Source organism: Humulus lupulus, chromosome 2 (assembly GCF_963169125.1).
Source record: "Humulus lupulus chromosome 2, drHumLupu1.1, whole genome shotgun sequence".
Lineage (NCBI taxonomy): Eukaryota > Viridiplantae > Streptophyta > Magnoliopsida > Rosales > Cannabaceae > Humulus > Humulus lupulus.
The window spans coordinates 58,621,011-58,640,309 of NC_084794.1; the positions used below are offsets into that span (position 1 = coordinate 58,621,011).

The window sequence follows — 19,299 nt, forward strand, 5'->3', positions numbered from 1 at the left end:
TCATCTTCTTCATTTCCTTTATTTTATTTGTATTTTCAGTTATAGAGTTGTAACACTTTATTTAATCAACCTTGTCTATTGTAATATTTTGCATAGAGTTGTAACATTTTCTTACCATTTCCATTGAGGCAATTTATATTTTCCTAACAAAAACTGCCCCCAGCCCTACTAGGGTGGGTCTCCCGTGCAGCACATTGTAGGCCGATGGGAGATCCACTACAATAAACTCCATCATCTTGGTTATCGAGACTGGGTAGTCTCCCAAGGTTACAGGGAGTTCGATGGATCCCATGCAGCCAATCCCTTCTCCTAAAAAGTCGTACAACGTCTTTACACAGGCCTTTAGGTCGCGAAGCGCGAGTTCCATCTTTTCTAGAGTGGCTTTGTAGAGGATATTCACCGAGCTCCCATTGTCAATTAGTACTCGGTGCACCCTCTTGTTCGTGAGCTAAAGGGTGATGACCAACGAGTCATTATGAGGGAACTGTACATGAGACGCGTCATCCTCAGTAAAAGTTATGGGTTGAGATTCAACCCTTTGTTGTTTTGGAGCTTTGGGTTCAGGTTCGTAGGGAGACTCATCACCAGTTTTCAGCTCATTCACTTATAACTCTACAAAATAGAGTTATTTTACCACATTTTTTATGCTAATTGTTGCTTAGTCTTTGAGTTTTTAAGTAACTTATTAAGATTTTAAGTAATTTTTAATTTATTAGTTTTATTGACATTTTTAGGATTTTACATGTTTTTATAGATATTTTATTATAATATGTTGTAGTTTAATTATTTGAAATTAGTGTTATTAGATTAAAAGTAAAAATGTTGTTTTTTTAACTTAAATGTCAAAGTAAATTAAGTTTTAATAAATATTTTCATGAGATTTATGTTGTATATTTTATTAATGAAAATATTTGTTTTAATTTAATTTATGATAATTTTGCAGAAATTTTGTGGCAATTTGATGTGTGAAAATTCAGAAAAAAAAATGAATGAAAAGGAAAGTGGTAGATTTGAAAAGAAATAAAAGAAATGAAGTAAAACAAAGGAGGCTCAATCAGCCTTCCAGCTACCTCCAACCATGCTCAGGCCCATGCCTCTTCTCAGCCGCTTGGCCCAGCAAAGTCAGGCCCACGCCTCTTGCAGATGCACTCCTCCAGCTCGCCTGCCTCCCTTCAGCAAACCCAGCAGTCCAGGAGTCCACCAGGCCAGCCCGTTTGCCCCAACCCAAGGCTCAATTCCATCCTTCCTTCACCTCACATCTGCACTCATCCTCCCCCAGCCATTCGGCCCAGTAAACAAACCCAGCCGAAACCACCTGCCACCCCAGCCCAAGACACGACACAGCCGCCTGCCCAACCACCAACTATCATCTTGAGCCCACAATGTCCCCTATGTCCAAAATGCCAACTTTTTACCCATTTTTCTACACATTTTTCACCACAACATCATCATTACACCCTATAATTTACCTCTACATACCATATTTATTTTATTTAATTAATCTAATCAATTTAATTAATTTAAATTGATTATTTTAATAATCTCATTTTGGCTATAAATATGGAATTTCAAGACCATTTTTGGGGGTGCTTAATTTTTGGGGTTACCATTTTCTCTCTTCCATTTTGGGTTTTTCAGGAGCATTTTCAAGTATGTATGTCATTTATTTTGTAATTTCTACTCTAGTTATGTGCTTCTAATCTTTTTCAAAAAGTTATTAAGATCACGATGAAGCAACTTGTAACTAGATAATATTTATGTTGTATGTTGATTTCCCTTGTAATGCAACAAAGTTTATGGATTTTTCTTCTTCATATATGTCTTTCATCTTTAATATCTCATATTTTGGATTGTTAGATAATATGCACTTTGTTCTTCATTTTGCAAAAACATAATATTCTTTGTGTAAGATGTGTCATTAAATTGTACACATCCATGCTTAGAACAAAAATATTATGTTTTGCCTTATAAATAATGTTATTTGATTTTTTGTTGTTTCATTAGGTTGATTCACATTAAATACTTTGAAATTATAATTTTTGAAAAGTGAAGAAAAATCCTATATTTTTAGAAGTAATTTGTGTTTAAAATTATAAATCTATTTGGAAAATGATAGTTTGATTTATTTTAACTATCACTAAAACTTGGTAATCAATATACTAATAAATATTATTAAACTTACATTTTGTGGATTCTAGTATCTTAATAATCTTTCCTTTTACCACTTATTTTAAAATCCTTATTGAGTTATTTTTATTCTCTTAAATAGCTTTATTTTAAATCTTTTATTTTATATTCATGACATTAAACCTCATCAATCTTTGGAACTAGGTTAGAATTTATTAATTTTGATTTAAAATAGTTTTATTTTTTATTTTAGACAACTCATTTGGGTTCGATCTCGTGCTTACACGAACACTATATTCCATATACGATTCGTGCGCTTGCGAGTATAAATTTTTAAAACATACCCGTTTTGGGTCCATATTCACATATCTTTTCTGGGCATTCCTGCCCGATCCTGCAATATGGGGTCCCCCCCGAGATGGTTATGACATCTTCTCCATCAATTGGAGGGGGTCGTTCATCTTCCCATGCTCGGGAGTTGTTGTTCTGGGCAGGCGGTGCAACTGCTGTCCTCTGGGCAGTGGAATCCTGATTGGGGTTTTGATTTCTTACATACTGCCTGAAATATCCTCTTGAGATCAGACCTTCGATCTCATCTTTTAATTGCCTGCATTCTTCGGTTGTATGTCCGACATCTCTGTGGAATCTACAATACTTGTTGGAGTCTCTTTTCGCCTTTTGGTTTCTCATGGGGTCAGGTCGTCTGAAAGGGACCTGGTTTTCATTAGCCAGGTAGATATTCTCCCAAGACTCATTGAGCTCAGTATACACTTTGTATACGGAGAAGTATCTTTCCCCTTTTTTCTTCTTTCCCCCATCCGCCTCGGGGTTATTCCCTTCATTCTTCTTTCTTTTAGAAGGGTTGTCCCCGGGGGGTTTTGAGGTCGTAGGATCCGCCGAGGTCGAGGCAGAGTTTGTGTTTGTTGTTGTAGTTATGGGATGAGAAGTCATATTCAATGCTAACCTTGCCTCTTCTACATTAACAAACCTCTGAGCTCGTCGATTGATCTCGGTTAAGGACCTTACAGGTTTCCTTGGTAAATCTTCCCAAAGAAGGCTTCCAAGCATTACTCCAGCTCGAACAGCCACTAAATGGCCACTATTGTCGACGTCATGAGCTCGAGAGACTTCCAAGTTAAATCTGGTGAGATAACCTTTTAGTGACTCATTTGGCTGCTGTCGGACATTGGTCAAGGCAGATGCCTCGGGCCTAATGTCGACCATTGCCTTGAATTGTTTCTTGAAATCTCGTGATAACTGATCCCAAGAATCAATCAAATGTCTTTTATATTTTTCAAACCAATTTTTTGCTGGTCCCATGAGCGAGGTTGGGAATAGCATGCACCTGAGCTCGTAGCCCACATTACTGGCTTGCATTATTTTGTTGAACGTACTTAAGTGACTGTATGGATCCGAATTTCCATCGAATGGCAGGACATGAGGAATTATGAATCCTTGAGAAAACGGGGTCCTAGAATTATGCAAGGCAAAGGGCTCGAGTTCCTCATCGAACTCTTCATCCGGTTCCCAGCCTCTTTCGTTTTGCAAGAGCCTAAATGCTCTTTCCAACTGCTCAATCCTTTCTTGGATTGGATCTATGGGGGGTTTGGCCTGAATCAGCAGGAACTGGTTATCTTTGATTACAACTCCAGTTCCACGCCTCGACGCGGGGTGCTTGCGCCAGTTGAGATGATCTCTCAGTTCTGGATTCGGGGGATTATCCTGCCCCCCATTGTGGTTTAGATGTTCCCATAAATCTGGGCGATTTCCTCGATTTCTAGTGTTCCTAGGTTCTTGGTCGTATTACTCACCGACCTAGTGTCACCCGAGCCTTCGTTGACATGGCTCGTTGCACGATTATTACGAGATGAATTTTTTGCTGATCCCCTTGTCTCAACCGTTTGAGATCGAGATACTTGGCTTCTCGTGGGATGGGGACCCCTATGCCCCCTAGTAGTTTCCCCATTCCCATGCCTTCACCCAGCTCGCCTCTCCCTATCACCATGGGTCGGTTGTGCATTCCTCCGAACTGGTGAGGGGTTCCTTATTGGCGATGGTGGGTGTCTTATTGGCGATGGTGGCTGCCATCCATTACGGGGCCTAGAAGGCCCTGAATTTGCTTGATCGGGTTCTGTAACATTCTGCGCGGTACCAGGATTTCAGGTCCGAGCCTCTGAGGGGGCTCGATTATTCCCTACTCTGGCTGGTGCCTCTACAGTCGGGTTGGTAGGACCTTCAGCCCGGTTACCCCTCTGGGGTCTTAGTGGGATAGGCTGCTCCGCTGGTGGCGAAGGTTGCCCAGCTCTCCCGATGGTCGCGTTTTTACGCGGTCGTCCCCGAGGCCTATGGGGTGGAACATGAGCGTCCCGCGGAGGCGGAGCCTAGGTGCCTTACGAAGGTGGGGCTTGAGCCGCCTGCGCCTCAACAGCTAGTTTGGCTAGCTCTTCGTTGCATTTTTTAGCTTCTGCCAACTGCTTACGTAGTTCACAATTTTCGAGTTCCACGATCGGGACATATCTCTCAGGATTGTAGTACATGTCTTCGTCGTCCCTAGGGGCAGGTGGTCCCCGAGAGTCAGATGAACCACTCCTCTCATCGAGGTCAGAATCCACCATAGGCTACTTTCCAAGGCGCCGAGGGTACTCTTCTTCATTTAGGATCTCCTCCTCAGGGATATTAGGATCATTTGTAGCCATTGCTAATTCGAGAGGCTTTCTAACTAAATAGATTCACGCACGTACTATTTAATGACTCTCAATGAAAGCACCAAACTGTTGACGTCGTTTTTCGTCAACTTAAATAGGAGAGCGATTAAACAAGAAAATATCAGAGGAAATGAACAAAGATGAACACAAGTGGATTTTTACGTGGTTCGGCAATTAAATCTTCCTAGTCCACGAGTCTATGTTATTAGAACTTAGGAGTTTTCTGGAAACTTTTCAGAGAATAGTTGCCCAGAGTTTTCTCTCCAGAAATCAGTTTTTCGCTCCTTTACAAATGGTGCTTCCTTCTCTATTTATAGAGAAGGTTGCAGAACTCATTCCCACATATCTCAGGAAGATATTCTGTGAATCAATTAATATAATGCTATTTAATGCATTATTTCCTTCATACACGGAAACGTCCCATAAAAAGTGGGATTGGATAACAGATTAAATAATATTCCTTAAACATTGGGATTGTACAACAATAAATATGTTCACATATAACTGATTAACTCAACTACGAGATTCATCAAATCTCTGAGACTAGCAGTCGATCATGAACTCGCCGAGACCATCAGTCGATCACGAGCTCGTTGCCTAACCCTGCCTATGCTCGGAACAAATAGATATTGATGATGTCATTACATTCGCACTCACACACTTCGAGCTCAAACCAGTCTGGAAGGCAAGAGATGGTTCATGGATATATCCAAGTGTCACACCATGCTATTTACAAGCTCGGGGCATTTTCGAGGCCACATACCCCTTTGCCCCTGCGAGGTCACTGTTTACAGAAACGGTTTAACTGAAAGGACGTGCGGCGACCGTGTCTATTTCGAGCTTACACATAACGAGCCTAGATTTCAGGATCACAACTTCTCATGCTCGAAATCTGGGTGTAACAAAATATATGTAATTATCTATATAATTTATGTTTTCTATAATGGTTCACACCATTTTTAACTTTGTATTTTAGCCGATTACCTGTTTGGACTCTTTTTTTTTTAAATTAACTTGTAGACCTTGAGTTTTGTCAAAAGGTTGATTACCCGTTGAATCATTTATTGTTAAAAATTAACAGTTGGATCTCTTGTTTTGTCAAAAGGTTAAAAATTCAAATAGACAGATTATTTATTTATTATTATATATAGATATTCAACATTGACATCTATTATTATTATTATTAAAATAAAAATGATAAAAAAAATAGATAGAGTTTTTTCATTAATTAATTAATAGCCATAAATTAGAAAAGTGAAATAAAAAATGAGAAAAGTTCACAGTTATTTATATTTATAATTTAATTAAACAGATGTCGTAATTAAATATCTGATCAAATTTGAATTCAAATTAAAAAATGTGAAAAAATAAGAAAATAGAAAGGGTGCTTTGGAGAAATTTTAGAATGTCACATCATATATATATTAGAAAATATACTTGCTTTCGCATAATTTTTTTATAATAATTTTAAATATATATTTAAGGTCATTTTTATATTTGTTTGATAAATATTATAATTTGAATTTATATATTTTGTAATTCAACTATATATATTTAACGTAATTCTACATTTGTTTGATTAATTTTATAATTTGTATAATGTGAGTGAGAAATTTATATCTTTTGTAATTCCTTCATTTTTTTAAGTTATGCTCTAATAGTAAAATTGTATAAAAAGTATCTAATTAATCAATTGTTTGTTTCTCTCTCCTTTCAAGAAATTAATAGAATGTATAATAGCACTTGAAAAGCAAGAGATGTGAAAAAATTAAGCTAACAAACAATATTAAGATCAATTGTCATAATTATATATTTTTTAATTCATAATATGTTCCTTGTTTCTAAAAAATATTTTTTGTGCTTCACATCAACCTCTGCATCTTTTGTTGCTGCTGGAATGTCCACTAAGTTACATTCTAAAAACATTTATTTACTATAGTGAAAACAAATCACAAATCCAAACAATAACATTAGTAATATCGTTTGGTCACAAGCTTGAAAAAATATCAAATGAGAGAAAAATACAATTATTAATATCGTTTTTATTATTACTACATTTTTAAAACGTGTAAAATAGATAGAGTAAATAATAATATATTGTAAAATATTTTATTTAAATTGAAAAAACATGTAACTACATATTTTTTATAACGAGTATGGTACATTTTTTTTTAATTACTACATTATTATAATCTATATAAAATGAATAAAAAAATTAAATTAATGGAGAAAATAAATAGAGTGTTTTGGAGTAATTTTAGTTTTTTAAACGTGTAAAATAGATAGAGTAAATAATAATATCTTGTAAATATCTTATTTAAATTTTAAAAAACATGTAACTACTTGTTTACTGAGATTTTCGGAAACCACGCTAATGAATATTAGCTAAGACTAAATATATGAAATATAGAAGATCAACACAAGGTTTTTACGTGGTTGGGGCGTTAATGAGCCTTAGTCCACGAGTCAGTTATATTAGAGCTTAGAAAGTCTTTTACAATGGAGTTTCTCTCTATGTTTTGGCAGAGTAACTGTATACTAGTCGAAGAGAGGTCCTTTTTCCAGTGTTCTATAGCCTGTATTTATAGACTCATGGGAACACTGGGTCTGAGCCGGGTATAACCCGGGCCCATCAGAGATATGGATACTCTTGGCTTCTCTGGTGGAAGCCCAATATAAAAGATAAAACATACATAAATTCAAGACTAATTAAGGCCCAATAAAGTGGCCCAAGAGCTATGCTTCGCCCGACAAAACGGTGCTTTTGGGTCTGGGCACTTCGAGTTACGAGGCAGATTCAGGGGACAAAGGCAGTCAGAGTACTTGTCAGTGCAGGTCTGAAACAGTGACGTGCAATCCCGAGGTGGCCTTTTCCGCAGGTGAAAAGTGGGGACAACCCCCACGCGTCGTGGGGCGGCTTCAGGGTCACAGATGCTTTTCCCTGCAAACAGGGAGGACCTGATTCAGGTTCGTTTACCTTTGTCCCTCTTCGTTTACCACGGGCCCGGACCGTTTTATATATACTTCAATGGGATTCCGAGCTCTGTGCGACTCCCGGACAACTATCCTGGATCATCATCCCGGACACCGTCCGGGCCCAGAATCGCACTAGGGCCGGGCCCCTTGGTTAATCCGGTACCAAGCGAACTTGGCCCGGGCCCACATTCGAACGCCCAGACCATGGGCCTAGACCACCGTCCTGGGCCCACGGCAGGAAATGGGGATAACACTACTTATATTTTTTTTGAATTACTATATTATTGTAATCTATAAAATTAATAAAAAAAATTAGATGAAATGATAAAATAGATAAAGTGCTTTGGAACAATTTTAGTTTTTTAAATGTGTAAAATAGATAGAGTAATTAAAAATATCTTATTTAAATTTAAAAAATATGTAACCACTTACATTTTTTTTAAAATTACTATATATTATTATATGTTGTAAAATGAATAAAAAATTAGATTAAAGGAAAAAATAGATAGAGTATTTTAGAATAATTTTATAGTGACACACCATCTCCTTAAATCTCTCATTTATATAATATATAGATATAGATATGTAACTACTTGTATTTTTTTCTTAAATTACTAAATTATTATAAGCTGTAAAATGAATAAAAAATTAGATTAAAGGAAAAAATAGATAGAGTATTTTAGAACAATTTTATAGTGACACACCATCTCTTTAAAGCTCTCATTTATATAATATATAGATATAGATATGTAACTACTTGTATTTTTTTCTTAAATTACTATATTATTATAAGCTGTAAAATGAATAAAAAATTAGATTAAAGGAAAAAATAGATAGAGTATTTTAGAACAATTTTATAGTAACACACCATCTCCTTAAAGCTCTCATTTATATAATATATAGATATAGATATGTAACTACTTGTACTTTTTTTTCTTAAATTACTATATTATTATAATCTATAAATTGAATAAAAAAATTATATTAAAAGAGAAAATAGATAGTGTTTTAGAGTAATTTTAGAGTGACACGTCATCTCCTTTAAGCTCTCATTTGTATAATACATAGATTGAAATTTTTTACCTTTTTGTTTTTTAATTTTTTTTAAAGTTAGATATTTAAGAATTAATTAATAACTTTTTATGTTTTTTTTATTTATAGATAGATACTATTTTTAAACTACATTTTTTAAAACACATATCTAAAATAAAACAACATTTACGTAAAATACATTACTACATTAATTTATAAAATATATATTTTGAATGTATTGATTTATATATAGACGTAATTAGTAGTTACGTTTTTTTTTTATTATTACTACATTTTTGTAAATGTGTAAAATAAATAGAGTAAATAATAATATCTTGTAAATATCTTATTTAAATTTAAAAAACATGTAACTGCATATATTTTTTTAAACATGTATGGTACATTTTTTTTAAATTACTATATTATTATAATTTATAAAATGAATAAAAAATTAGATTAAAAGAGAAAATAAATAAAGTACTTTGGAGCAATTTTATTTTTTTAAACGTGTAAAATAAATAGAGTAAATAATAATATCTTGTAGATATCTTATTTATATTTAAAAAATATGTAACTACTTACATTTTTTAATTACTATATTATTATAATCTATAAAATGAATAAAAAATTAGATTAAATGAGAAAATAAATAAATTGATTCGGAGCAATTTTAGTTTTTTAAACGTATAAAATAGATAAAGTAAATAATAATATATTGTAAATATCTTATTTAAATTTAAAAAATATGTTACTAATTACATTTTTTAAATTACTATATTATTATATCTATAAAATGAATAAAAATTAGATTAAAAGATAAAATAGATAGAGTGTTTTAGAACAATATTAGAGTGACACATCATTTTCTTGAAGCTCTCCTTTATATAATATATATAGATATAGATATTAATCTAGTTTATTACTATAATATAAATCTAAAAATAAAATCTAAAACAGACTTATAATTATAAAATTAAATAATTAAAATATATAATATTATATAAAAGGATATATATTTATGTATTAAAACAAAACTATTAAAGGTATTTTAGGTATTATTTTATTGGTTTTATATGAATAGTGTTGCCTTTATTATTATTGAAGGTGGATAGTGTAATTCTTTAAAATGAAGATGAAAATAAAGTTGAGTTGGAGAGAATTTCTGTATAATTTTGATCTTTAATAAATTGAAGGAATTGAGTTTTTGAAGGCAAGTTGGAGATGACTCTGGAGAGAATGAAGGAGACCTTGAGCAAGGGTGGGGAACGAAAAGAGATGGTGATATGTAGTGAGGGGAGGAAGATGTTTGTTGGGTTCATCTTGGTAAGTTTATGTTTTAGCTAAACAATACAGAAAGAAAAGAGAGAAGAAAGAATGAAAATCTCGGTGTATTGATTGATGAAAAAAATGAATTACAGAATAAAGAGAGCTTTATATAGCATCTCTGTACAACAAGATACAACCTGGCACTAACTGTTTCTAACTAACTCACTAACAATTTGACAAACTTCCCTAACTAACTCAAGACAACTCAGCAACTAACTCTGTCTATTCTTGATACTCCCCCTCAAGATGGATGGTATATGTTTACCAATCCAATCTTGTCTTTGAGTGCCCTTAATTGATTAGGAAATAGAGCATTTGTTAGAATGTCTGCAAGTTGTTCTTTTGTAGAAACATGGGCAGTTTTTATAACTCCTTGCTGTACCTTTTCTCTAACCAAATGACAGTTTATTTCAATATGTTTTGTCCTTTTGTGGAAAACAGGATTGGTTGCTATATGTTGAGCAGCTTTGTTGTCACAGTACATTATGGCTGGCCCTTTGTGTTCAACCCTTAATTCCTTAAGTAAAGAGAGCAACCAAACCAGTTCACTAGTGGTATTTGCCATTGCCCTGTATTCTGCTTCAGCAGAAGATCTAGAAATCGTTTGTTGCTTCTTACTCTTCCAAGATATGACTGAACTACCAAGAAATATACAAAACCCAGTTGTAGATCTTCTAGTGTCTACACAAGCAGCCCAATCTGCATCTGTATAGGCCCTTAGTTGAATCTTTGATGCCGCAGGAAGAAAACTTCCTTGTCCAGGAGTGGACTTTACATATTGAAGAACTCTTTGGGCAGCCTGAAAGTGTTTGGATTTGGGCATAGCTAGAAATTGACTCAGTTTATTAACTGAGTATGCTATGTCAGGCCTTGTAATTGTGAGGTATTGTAGCTTACCAATCATCTTTATGTACAGTGTAGGATCAGCAAGCTTGTCATTTTCATCCTATGACAACTTTAGATTTGGCTCCATAGGTGTACTAACTGGTTTGCATCCAAGGTAACCAAGGTCCTTAAGTAACTGAAGAGCATAAGCTCTTTGAGACACAAAAATTCCTTTATTAGACCTTGCCACTTCTAAACCAAGAAAGTACTTTAAATCTCCAAGATTTTTAAGCTTAAACTTGTTATGTAACCTGGTTTTTAGGACCTCCAGTTCTGTGATGTTGTTGCTCACTAGTATAACATCATCAAGATAAACAAGTAAGATGATAAAACTTGTTAAAGAATGTCTTATGAACTTGGAGTGATAAGTGGCAGAATGAGAGAATCCTTCGTCCAACAGAGTAGTGGAAAATTTTTCAAACCACTGCCTGGAAGCTTGCTTTAACCCATAAAGGGATTTCTTGAGTTTGCATACTGCATTATGTGGTAATGGTGTCTCCCCCTTAGGACTATACCCTGGAGGTAGAGTCATATACACATCTTCATGAAGATCCCCATGAAGAAATGCATTATTAACATCGAGTTGATGCAAAAACCATCCATGAATTGCTGCCAAGGCCAAAACCAACTTGATTGTAACAAGCTTAGCAACTGGTGCAAAAGTATCTGGGTAGTCTACTCCTTCTTTTTGACTGTATCCTTTGGCAACAAGCCTGGCTTGGTGTCTTTCTACAGAACCATCAACATGGTATTTGATTTTGTAGACCCACTTGCACCCAATAACATGTTGGTCTGGTGGAAGAGGAACAACATCCCAGGTCTGATTGTTTTCTAGAGCCTCTATTTCTGAATCCATAGTATTATCCCAGACAGGAATACCTTGGGCCTGTTGAAAACAGGTAGGTTCTTGTAGGCTAGAAATGGAAAGAACCACAGCTCGAAACTTGGGAGAAAGCTTTGAATAATCAAGCACCTGGTATAAGGGATGTGCAGTGACTGGCATGTTGTCCTGAGAAGCAATAGAGAGACTATTAGTGGATAAAAAACAATGATAATCATTCAAATATGATGGTTTGGCAGTGTGTCTAACAAGTCTAGCTGAATGTTGAGAAGAATCTGAGTTGGTGTCATGGTTAGATGAAAAATGTAGAGAAGAATCTGAAGCAGTGGAAGATGAATCAGGTAAAGAGAAAAATTTTTGATGCTGAGGAGGTAATGTTGCAGAATTAACAAAGGGAAATATAGTCTCATGGAAGGTAACATCCCTGGAATAAAAAAGTTTGTTGGTATTGAGATCTAAAAGTTTGTAGGCTTTCATACCAATAGGGTATCCCAGGAAAACACAAGGAGCTGCTCTTGGTGAAAACTTAGACCTAGAGGTGAGTAATGTGGAAGCATAAGCAAGGCACCCAAAGGCTTTCAAATGATCATAAGCAGGCACTTTGGATTGTAGAATCTCAAAAGGTGTCTTAAATTTCAGATTAGGTGCTGGGGTCCTATTGATTAGGTAAGCAGCAGTGCTAACACACTCATCCCAATAAGCTAGAGGTATGTAGGATTGAAAAAGCAGGGCCCTAGCAACATTGAGTAAGTGTTGATGTTTTCTCTCTACTACTGAATTCTGTTGTGGCCTTTGGACACAGGAATGGTAATGTATAATGCCTAAGGAACTAAACAGATCAGGAAATTGTAATTCTTTGGCATTATATGACCTAACCCCTTTAATGTGAACACCATATTGAGTTTTCATAAGCTATAAAAACTTAGGAATAGTTGTTTGTGCCTCAGATTTGGTTTTGATGAAATAAACCCAAGTGTATCTAGAATGATCATCAACTATGGTGATAAAATATTTACAACCAGCAAGGGTAAGAGTGTTAAAAGGCCCCCATATATCAATATGAATGAGATCAAATGAATGAGCAGCAATGTTGTGATGAGATATGAATGGTAATCTTTTTTGTTTTGCATAGTGACACACGGAACAATGAAAGTTCGGGGAAGAATCATTGTAAAATTGTAAAGTTTTATTCAATGAATGATTTTTGATACAAGCAGGATGGCCCATTCTATAGTGCCAAACAGTTTCTAAGGTTATTTTGGAATCAGAAATTGAAAAGGTAAAAGGTACAGTTTTTGAAGAATCAGAATGGAAGTAATAAAGCTTTCCAATCTTTTCACCTGTCCCAATCATTTGCTTCTTCAAATTGTCCTGGATATCACAGTGTTTAGAATGAAAGAAAAATGAATAAACACCAGATTCTGTTAGTGCAGTCACAGATAACAGATTATGCTGAAAGGTTGGAACATAAAGGACATCATTAAGGGATAGACTAGGGGAAAGATTTACTGTACCAATACCTTTTACTTTGGCACTACCACCATGTGGCAATCTTACATAAGTGATAGAGCTATCAACATATGTATTATGAAATAAGGAAATGTCAAAACAAACATGGTGCGTAGCACCTGTATCAATGATCCATTGAGAATTTGAAATAGGCAGATCCTTACCAGAAAAATGAGAGACTAGAGGTGCCTCTTTTGAAGAAGTGGATGGTGCATCTAGTGCTCTTTGAGACAACAATGCCATAAGTCTTTGACACTGCACAGATGATAAACTTGAAACCAGATCTTGATCTCCCTTAATAGCATCTCCATTATGATTCTCATTCCTATTTGAATTAGTTTCAACATTTGCTGCAGAAGGCTTCATGTTATTGTGTCCAGCAGGATGAGCATTTCGGTTAGGAAATTTCCCATACAGTTTGTGTCCTGGAGGATATCCATGTAGCCTGTAACATTTGGATATGGTGTGACTAGTAATACCACAGTGATTACACACCATTTTAGGTCGAAATGGTTGAACACTTCCAGCAAATTGTCCAGAATTGGATTCAGAGGTGGATTTAGCAGCATCAGAAGGAGGGAGATAACTTAGAGCATTGGTTAAGCACCTCTGTCTTTCTTCTTGAATAACAGACGCATATGCCTTGTTGATATTAGGAAGTGGATCTTGCATCAGAATTTGTGACCGAGTTCCATTATAGGACTCATTCAAACCAACCAAGAATTCAAGAACTCAATCCTCGTCGTGATATTCTTGGATGATCTTCATAGCACCACAAGTGCAAGCTGGTTGTGGTCGATACTCTTGAATAAGATCCCATAGGGACTTGAGACGAGTGAAATAGTTAGTAACACTACTTGATCCTTGTGCAAGAGACTGCTTGGTTTTGATCGCTTCAAAAACTCGAGGATCATTCTTCTGATTGAATCGCTCTTCAAGATTTGTCCAGATTGTTGTAGCACTCTCCATATACATGATGCTCTCAGCTATTTCATTTGATACCGCATGAAGAATCCAGGATATCACTGTGCTCTTACACCGATTCCATAGCTCAAAGTCATCATCGTCTTCATCAGGTGCTAGAAGTTTGCCATTAACAAATCTGAGCTTGTTTCTTGCGATCAATGCGACTGTCATTGCTCGACGCCACGAGCTATAGTTTTCACAACCAGTTAGAATTTTGGGAACTAAACTAGCTCCAGGATAATCACTGTTGGATAGGAAATATGGATTCCTAGCATCATCGGAAAACGATCGGCCACCAGGATCCAGAGCAGAAAATTGATTGGAAGTCTCTGAGGAGCTTCGAGTCTGAACACCTTCACCGCGAGCCATGGAGATGAAGATCAAAGGAATGAGAATGAAATTTACACAGAGATTGGCGCTGATACCATTTTAGCTAAACAATGTAGAAAGAATGAAAATCTCTGTGTATTGATTGATGAAAAAAAATGAATTACAGAATAAAGAGAGCTTTATATAGCATCTCTGTACAGCAAGATACAACCTGGCACTAATTGTTTCTAACTAACTCACTAACAATTTGACAAACTTCCCTAACTAACTCAAGACAACTCAGCAACTAACTCTGTCTATTCTTGATATTATGTGAGGAGAAAGAGGATTTAGCTGTTGTTGTTTATGAGTGGGTTGCAGGTGTATGAATACGAGTCATGGATTGTGGTCGGATTGGGTATGTCATGGGACTTTGACATGATTGTCTTGTGTTTTTAATCTGTAATTGATAGAGAAGAACTGAGAGAAGGGATGAAGAAGGATCTGAATAGTAGAGGAGGATATATGGGGTATTGTGTGTGTATTTTTTTTTTCGACTGGGGTTTAGAGGAAGATTGTGTTTGGTGAATGTGGCAATGGGTAGGGAATAGCTAAATAATGGAAAAGAGAAAATGAGAATAGGAAAGATAGTAATAGAAATGATAAGAAGAAAATAAGGAAAAAAAATTGTTGAGTAAATACCTGTAGATGGTGAGATATCCCAAGACAGTAGTCAAAATTGAACCAATAGGAAAGAGAACGATTGGCATCTGGACATTTGGAAGAATGATAGAAGGAAGATTAAAGGAAATAAAGAGAGATATGTTTATTTATTTATTGAATGATAGAAGGAAGATTAAAGGAAATAAAGAGAGATATGTTTATTTATTTATTGAACTATGAGGATTTTTTATTTATTTATTTAATTTTTTTTGTGGAGCTGGTCTGGAGAAATTCCCGGAAAAAAAAAATGGCTGCCAAGCCTTTAGTGGCTCTTGATACATGAAAGGAAATAAAATAAAATAGAAATGCCAAAACAACTAAATGAATATGAGGCCGGTACTATTCATTATACAGCAAGAGTAGTACATTTTAGAAATAAATATAATACAGACACATGTCATTACATAGCTAAGCACTAATGAGATACATTGCTAATACAATAATTAAAAAGGTATTACAATAATTATATGAGTAATGATATGTACACCCAAAATATGCACTTAAATATTACACATACAGTGACGTGTTATTGCTTTTTAAAACTGTGGGTCCCAATTTTAATAAATATGATTGATTGGACTAAACTGCCACATCACTGTGTGTAATATTTGTTTGTATATTTTAAGTGCACATATCATTACACTTAATATATGGCTTAACATAACAAAGTCATATATAACTGTCATATAACAAAGCCAAACATAATTCGGCACATGACAAATCTAAATTTGAGACTACAGGAGAATTTCCATTCGATAAGTATTCAGTGATCTAAAACAATACAAGCCATTCACGCTAGATATTGTAAAGGCCAAAGTTAACTCCAAGAGGTGACTTTGATCTGCCTGAGTTACCAATTCATCATTTAGCTTTATTTTAATAGCGAGCTATAAATACTCATAGTGAATAGAAAGTTGAGTTGTTTCTTGCTCTTGCTCTCTTTTGTAGGGTGTTTCTTTTTGCTTAGAAATGGACTTGGCTTGAGTTTTATTTTGCTCCAAATATGTATTTTCTTATTGTTTTTGCAAGCAAAATGATAATGGACCTAAAAGTTGAAAATAAAAATAACAATTGTCCACCTATTTTGGCAATTTTAAGTAGGAGTGTTCATATAAACCGCAAACCGTGGTTTGGAACCAAACTGTACCGTACCAAACCGCCAAAAATCGTGATCGGTGAAATTGTTTTCGATGGTTCGGTTTAACCGGACCACTCAATTTTAATGGTTTGATCACGATTTCTAATTTTTTAAAACCAATTAAACCGGACTGGACCGTAATTTTTTCTACCAAACCATCCAAGCCAAACAATTTAATTGTTTAGGATATGTTTTTAGTAGTATTTAATACATGCACAAGTTTCCAAAACTAAAAAAAGAGAAATGCAAAGTCTCCATATTGTTTAGAAAGTAAACATTTCTTTTTCTCACTTCTATAAAATGATTCAAAATACTTACACTTACAACAACAAAGACAATAAGCTTTTTGTAGACTTTTATAGTCTTAAAAATAAAGATAAAATTATTATTATTATTTATATACAATTATTTACTTAATTATTTTATAATAAAAAAAGTTTAAAATTTTAATAATTTAATTATATGCTTAAAACCAAACCAAACCACACCAAACCATTTATTCATGGTTTGGTTTGGTTTTTCATTTTGAAAAAACCGCATGAGCGGCTTGGTTTCAAAAAATTTCTAAACCGTATCAAACAAAATTGTGTACACCCCTAATTTCAAGCTCCTATCCTCTGAAGATGACAGAGAAAATTCTTAGTGGGGATCAAAATGCAAAACAAAATTGAGGAGGGTCAAATATATGATTTTTGAAGAAAATTAAGAAATTTTATATATAAAAAAAATACGACATAATTTTTTTATTCCTCAAAATTTGTGGGGCAAGGTTCCCTTACCTTACCTATCTATAGCTCCAATCCTGGCCCTATCAATGGTTCGCTGTAGGTTTTCTTTTAATAGTTTTTTGTGGGTGTTTTTTTCCACACCTAATGTAAAAGATAATAAGAAGAAGAAGAAGAAAAGAAAACCAAAAGTAATTTTTTGTGAAAATGAATCCGTTTACGTTCAAAAAATGAATGCAAGAATTATTGGGCAAGAAGATGAGGCAAAACAGACATTAATAATCCCACAACGTACAAGATATACAGATTCATCCAAGAGTATCCATGCAATTTCCAAGCACAAGAATCCACAAAAGGCCATTGTACAAATAAAGATCACTGATCCAAACAAGTAAGATCTTTTTAGAAATGGTTTCTAAAATATGTGTAATATGTTGCCAGTAACAAATTATTGATGGGTTCATATGAAGGAAGGAGATGATCTTAGTTCCCAACCCCACCAAAGAGGTAACCCAAAGATGATCCACCTCCTGGAGCAGCATGAACCTTGGTAGATGGCCGATCCTACACCACAAACATTATTACAATCAATATTTGAGAAACCAGGTAATAATTAGGGGGAAAATTACCATATATATATAGAAGGAAAAAAAATAAACTCATGACAGTAACCCAACTGTAAAGGACAGCATATGTACTAATGTACAAGTCCATTCAACTTATAGCAACTATAGTTGTCCGTTGTCATATTGTCATTATACGGTAAAAGCATCCAATGCATCAAGAAACCAACTCTTTCAAAGATCACTATCAAGCTAATATATAAAGTTTTGAAAATGAACTTGTACTATTTTTTGTTGTTGGGTATGTGTCAATCTTATTATCACCTTTATCACATACTTCATAATATAAAACAAATATATGAATAATAATAATTCCAATAGTTAAAGAAAATAAACATTGAGAGGGGAATTTACTGTTATAAAATTTCCACAGTTCTGGCCATCAGCTCTAAAATAATTGTTGGTAGGGTTGCCATGAATTCCTGCTGGGATCTCCTTGTCAATTATCTTAGGCTTTGAAGCAACAACCACAGGTTTTTGAGGAGAAACAGTGTTTGTGACTGTAACTGGGTCTGGGTTTTGAGAAGTTTGGGCTTTTTTAGGAGTCTCTCCACTTCCAAATAGATAGCCCAAAGAACTCTGTCCTCCACCAGCACTGACTCCCCGGCCCATTCTTAACCCTGCCAGCCATCATCATATCAGCCTAAGGTTTCTTTCAACTTTCAATTTCATAAATAAGAACATTACATAATTACATTACAATCACAACGAAACAAGTAAAAGAACGATCCTTTTCAAAGGTATACAACATTTTTCAACTGTTAACAGATAATTGAAAGAAAAAAAAAAGGAGAAGCAATGTTGTGTCTTGTAGTAGAGATTTTATCAAAAGAAAAAGAAGAGCTGTACTGACCTTCTTCTGGTTCTGCTCCTCCTCTTGGGACCAAGTTTGAAGCTTGAAGCAGAATAGCAGAGATTGTTGGGAAGTAGATACTACTTGTACAGCCAAACAAAGCTTTAATGTGAAGATTCAAATATAAGTTTAATATAAATAAATAAAAAGATAATGTATGGTATGACTCATACGTAGACAATTAATAAGAATAACATTTGTCAAGAAAGTATATAAAAAAGAATAAATATGTGATGCAGAGAAAGAGAGGTTTGTGTTTAGTGTTTAGTGACATTAATATGGTGAAGTTTGAGCTGGCATTATTAGTAGTATATTGGATTGGGTTAGGCTAATTAAACAGTCGGACTCAAGTTTGGCTGTCACAGACAACTGAGTTATGGGATTCACGTGGGTTTGAGTTGTAATGCTTTGGTGGTTCCACGCCTACTCTATTCTCTATGCTCTATACATTGATCAACAAACAAATTTGGTGTGAAAAGACAAGGCTTTGTTTTATTAGAACAAGAAAATAAAATGAAAATGGTTTTTTTTGGGTGTTTGGTAAGGAAAAATGAAAGAAAA

At 34.6% G+C, this 19,299-nt stretch overlaps 2 protein-coding genes across 2 annotated transcripts; both read right to left on the minus strand.

Annotated features, from left to right (window-relative positions):
* Positions 1–14,133: 14,133 nt before the first annotated feature.
* On the minus strand, positions 14,134–14,736 carry LOC133814305 (uncharacterized). Its single transcript, XM_062247286.1, has one exon. The coding sequence runs from the start codon at positions 14,734–14,736 to the stop codon at positions 14,134–14,136; it is 603 nt and encodes a 200-aa protein (XP_062103270.1).
* Positions 14,737–17,521: 2,785 nt separating this feature from the next.
* Positions 17,522–18,978, minus strand: LOC133817874 (protein SPIRAL1-like 3). The gene is made up of 3 exons (XM_062250497.1): positions 18,739–18,978; positions 18,240–18,505; positions 17,522–17,826 (listed from the first exon to the last, which is right to left on the minus strand). Exons 2-3 carry the CDS (start codon positions 18,495–18,497, stop codon positions 17,746–17,748), a joined length of 339 nt encoding a protein of 112 aa, XP_062106481.1. The 5' UTR covers positions 18,498–18,505; positions 18,739–18,978; the 3' UTR covers positions 17,522–17,745.
* Positions 18,979–19,299: the final 321 nt, after the last annotated feature.

Excerpts from the sequence above, each read along its gene's own strand:
- LOC133814305 (XM_062247286.1), bottom strand. The coding sequence starts at position 14,736 with ATGGCTCGCGGTGAAGGTGTTCAGACTCGAAGCTCCTCAGAGACTTCC.
- LOC133817874 (XM_062250497.1), bottom strand. The coding sequence starts at position 18,497 with ATGGGCCGGGGAGTCAGTGCTGGTGGAGGACAGAGTTCTTTGGGCTAT. Across the intron at positions 17,827-18,239 it reads ACTGTGGAAATTTTATAACA|GATCGGCCATCTACCAAGGT; the intron begins GTAAATTCCCCT and ends TTTGTGGTGTAG.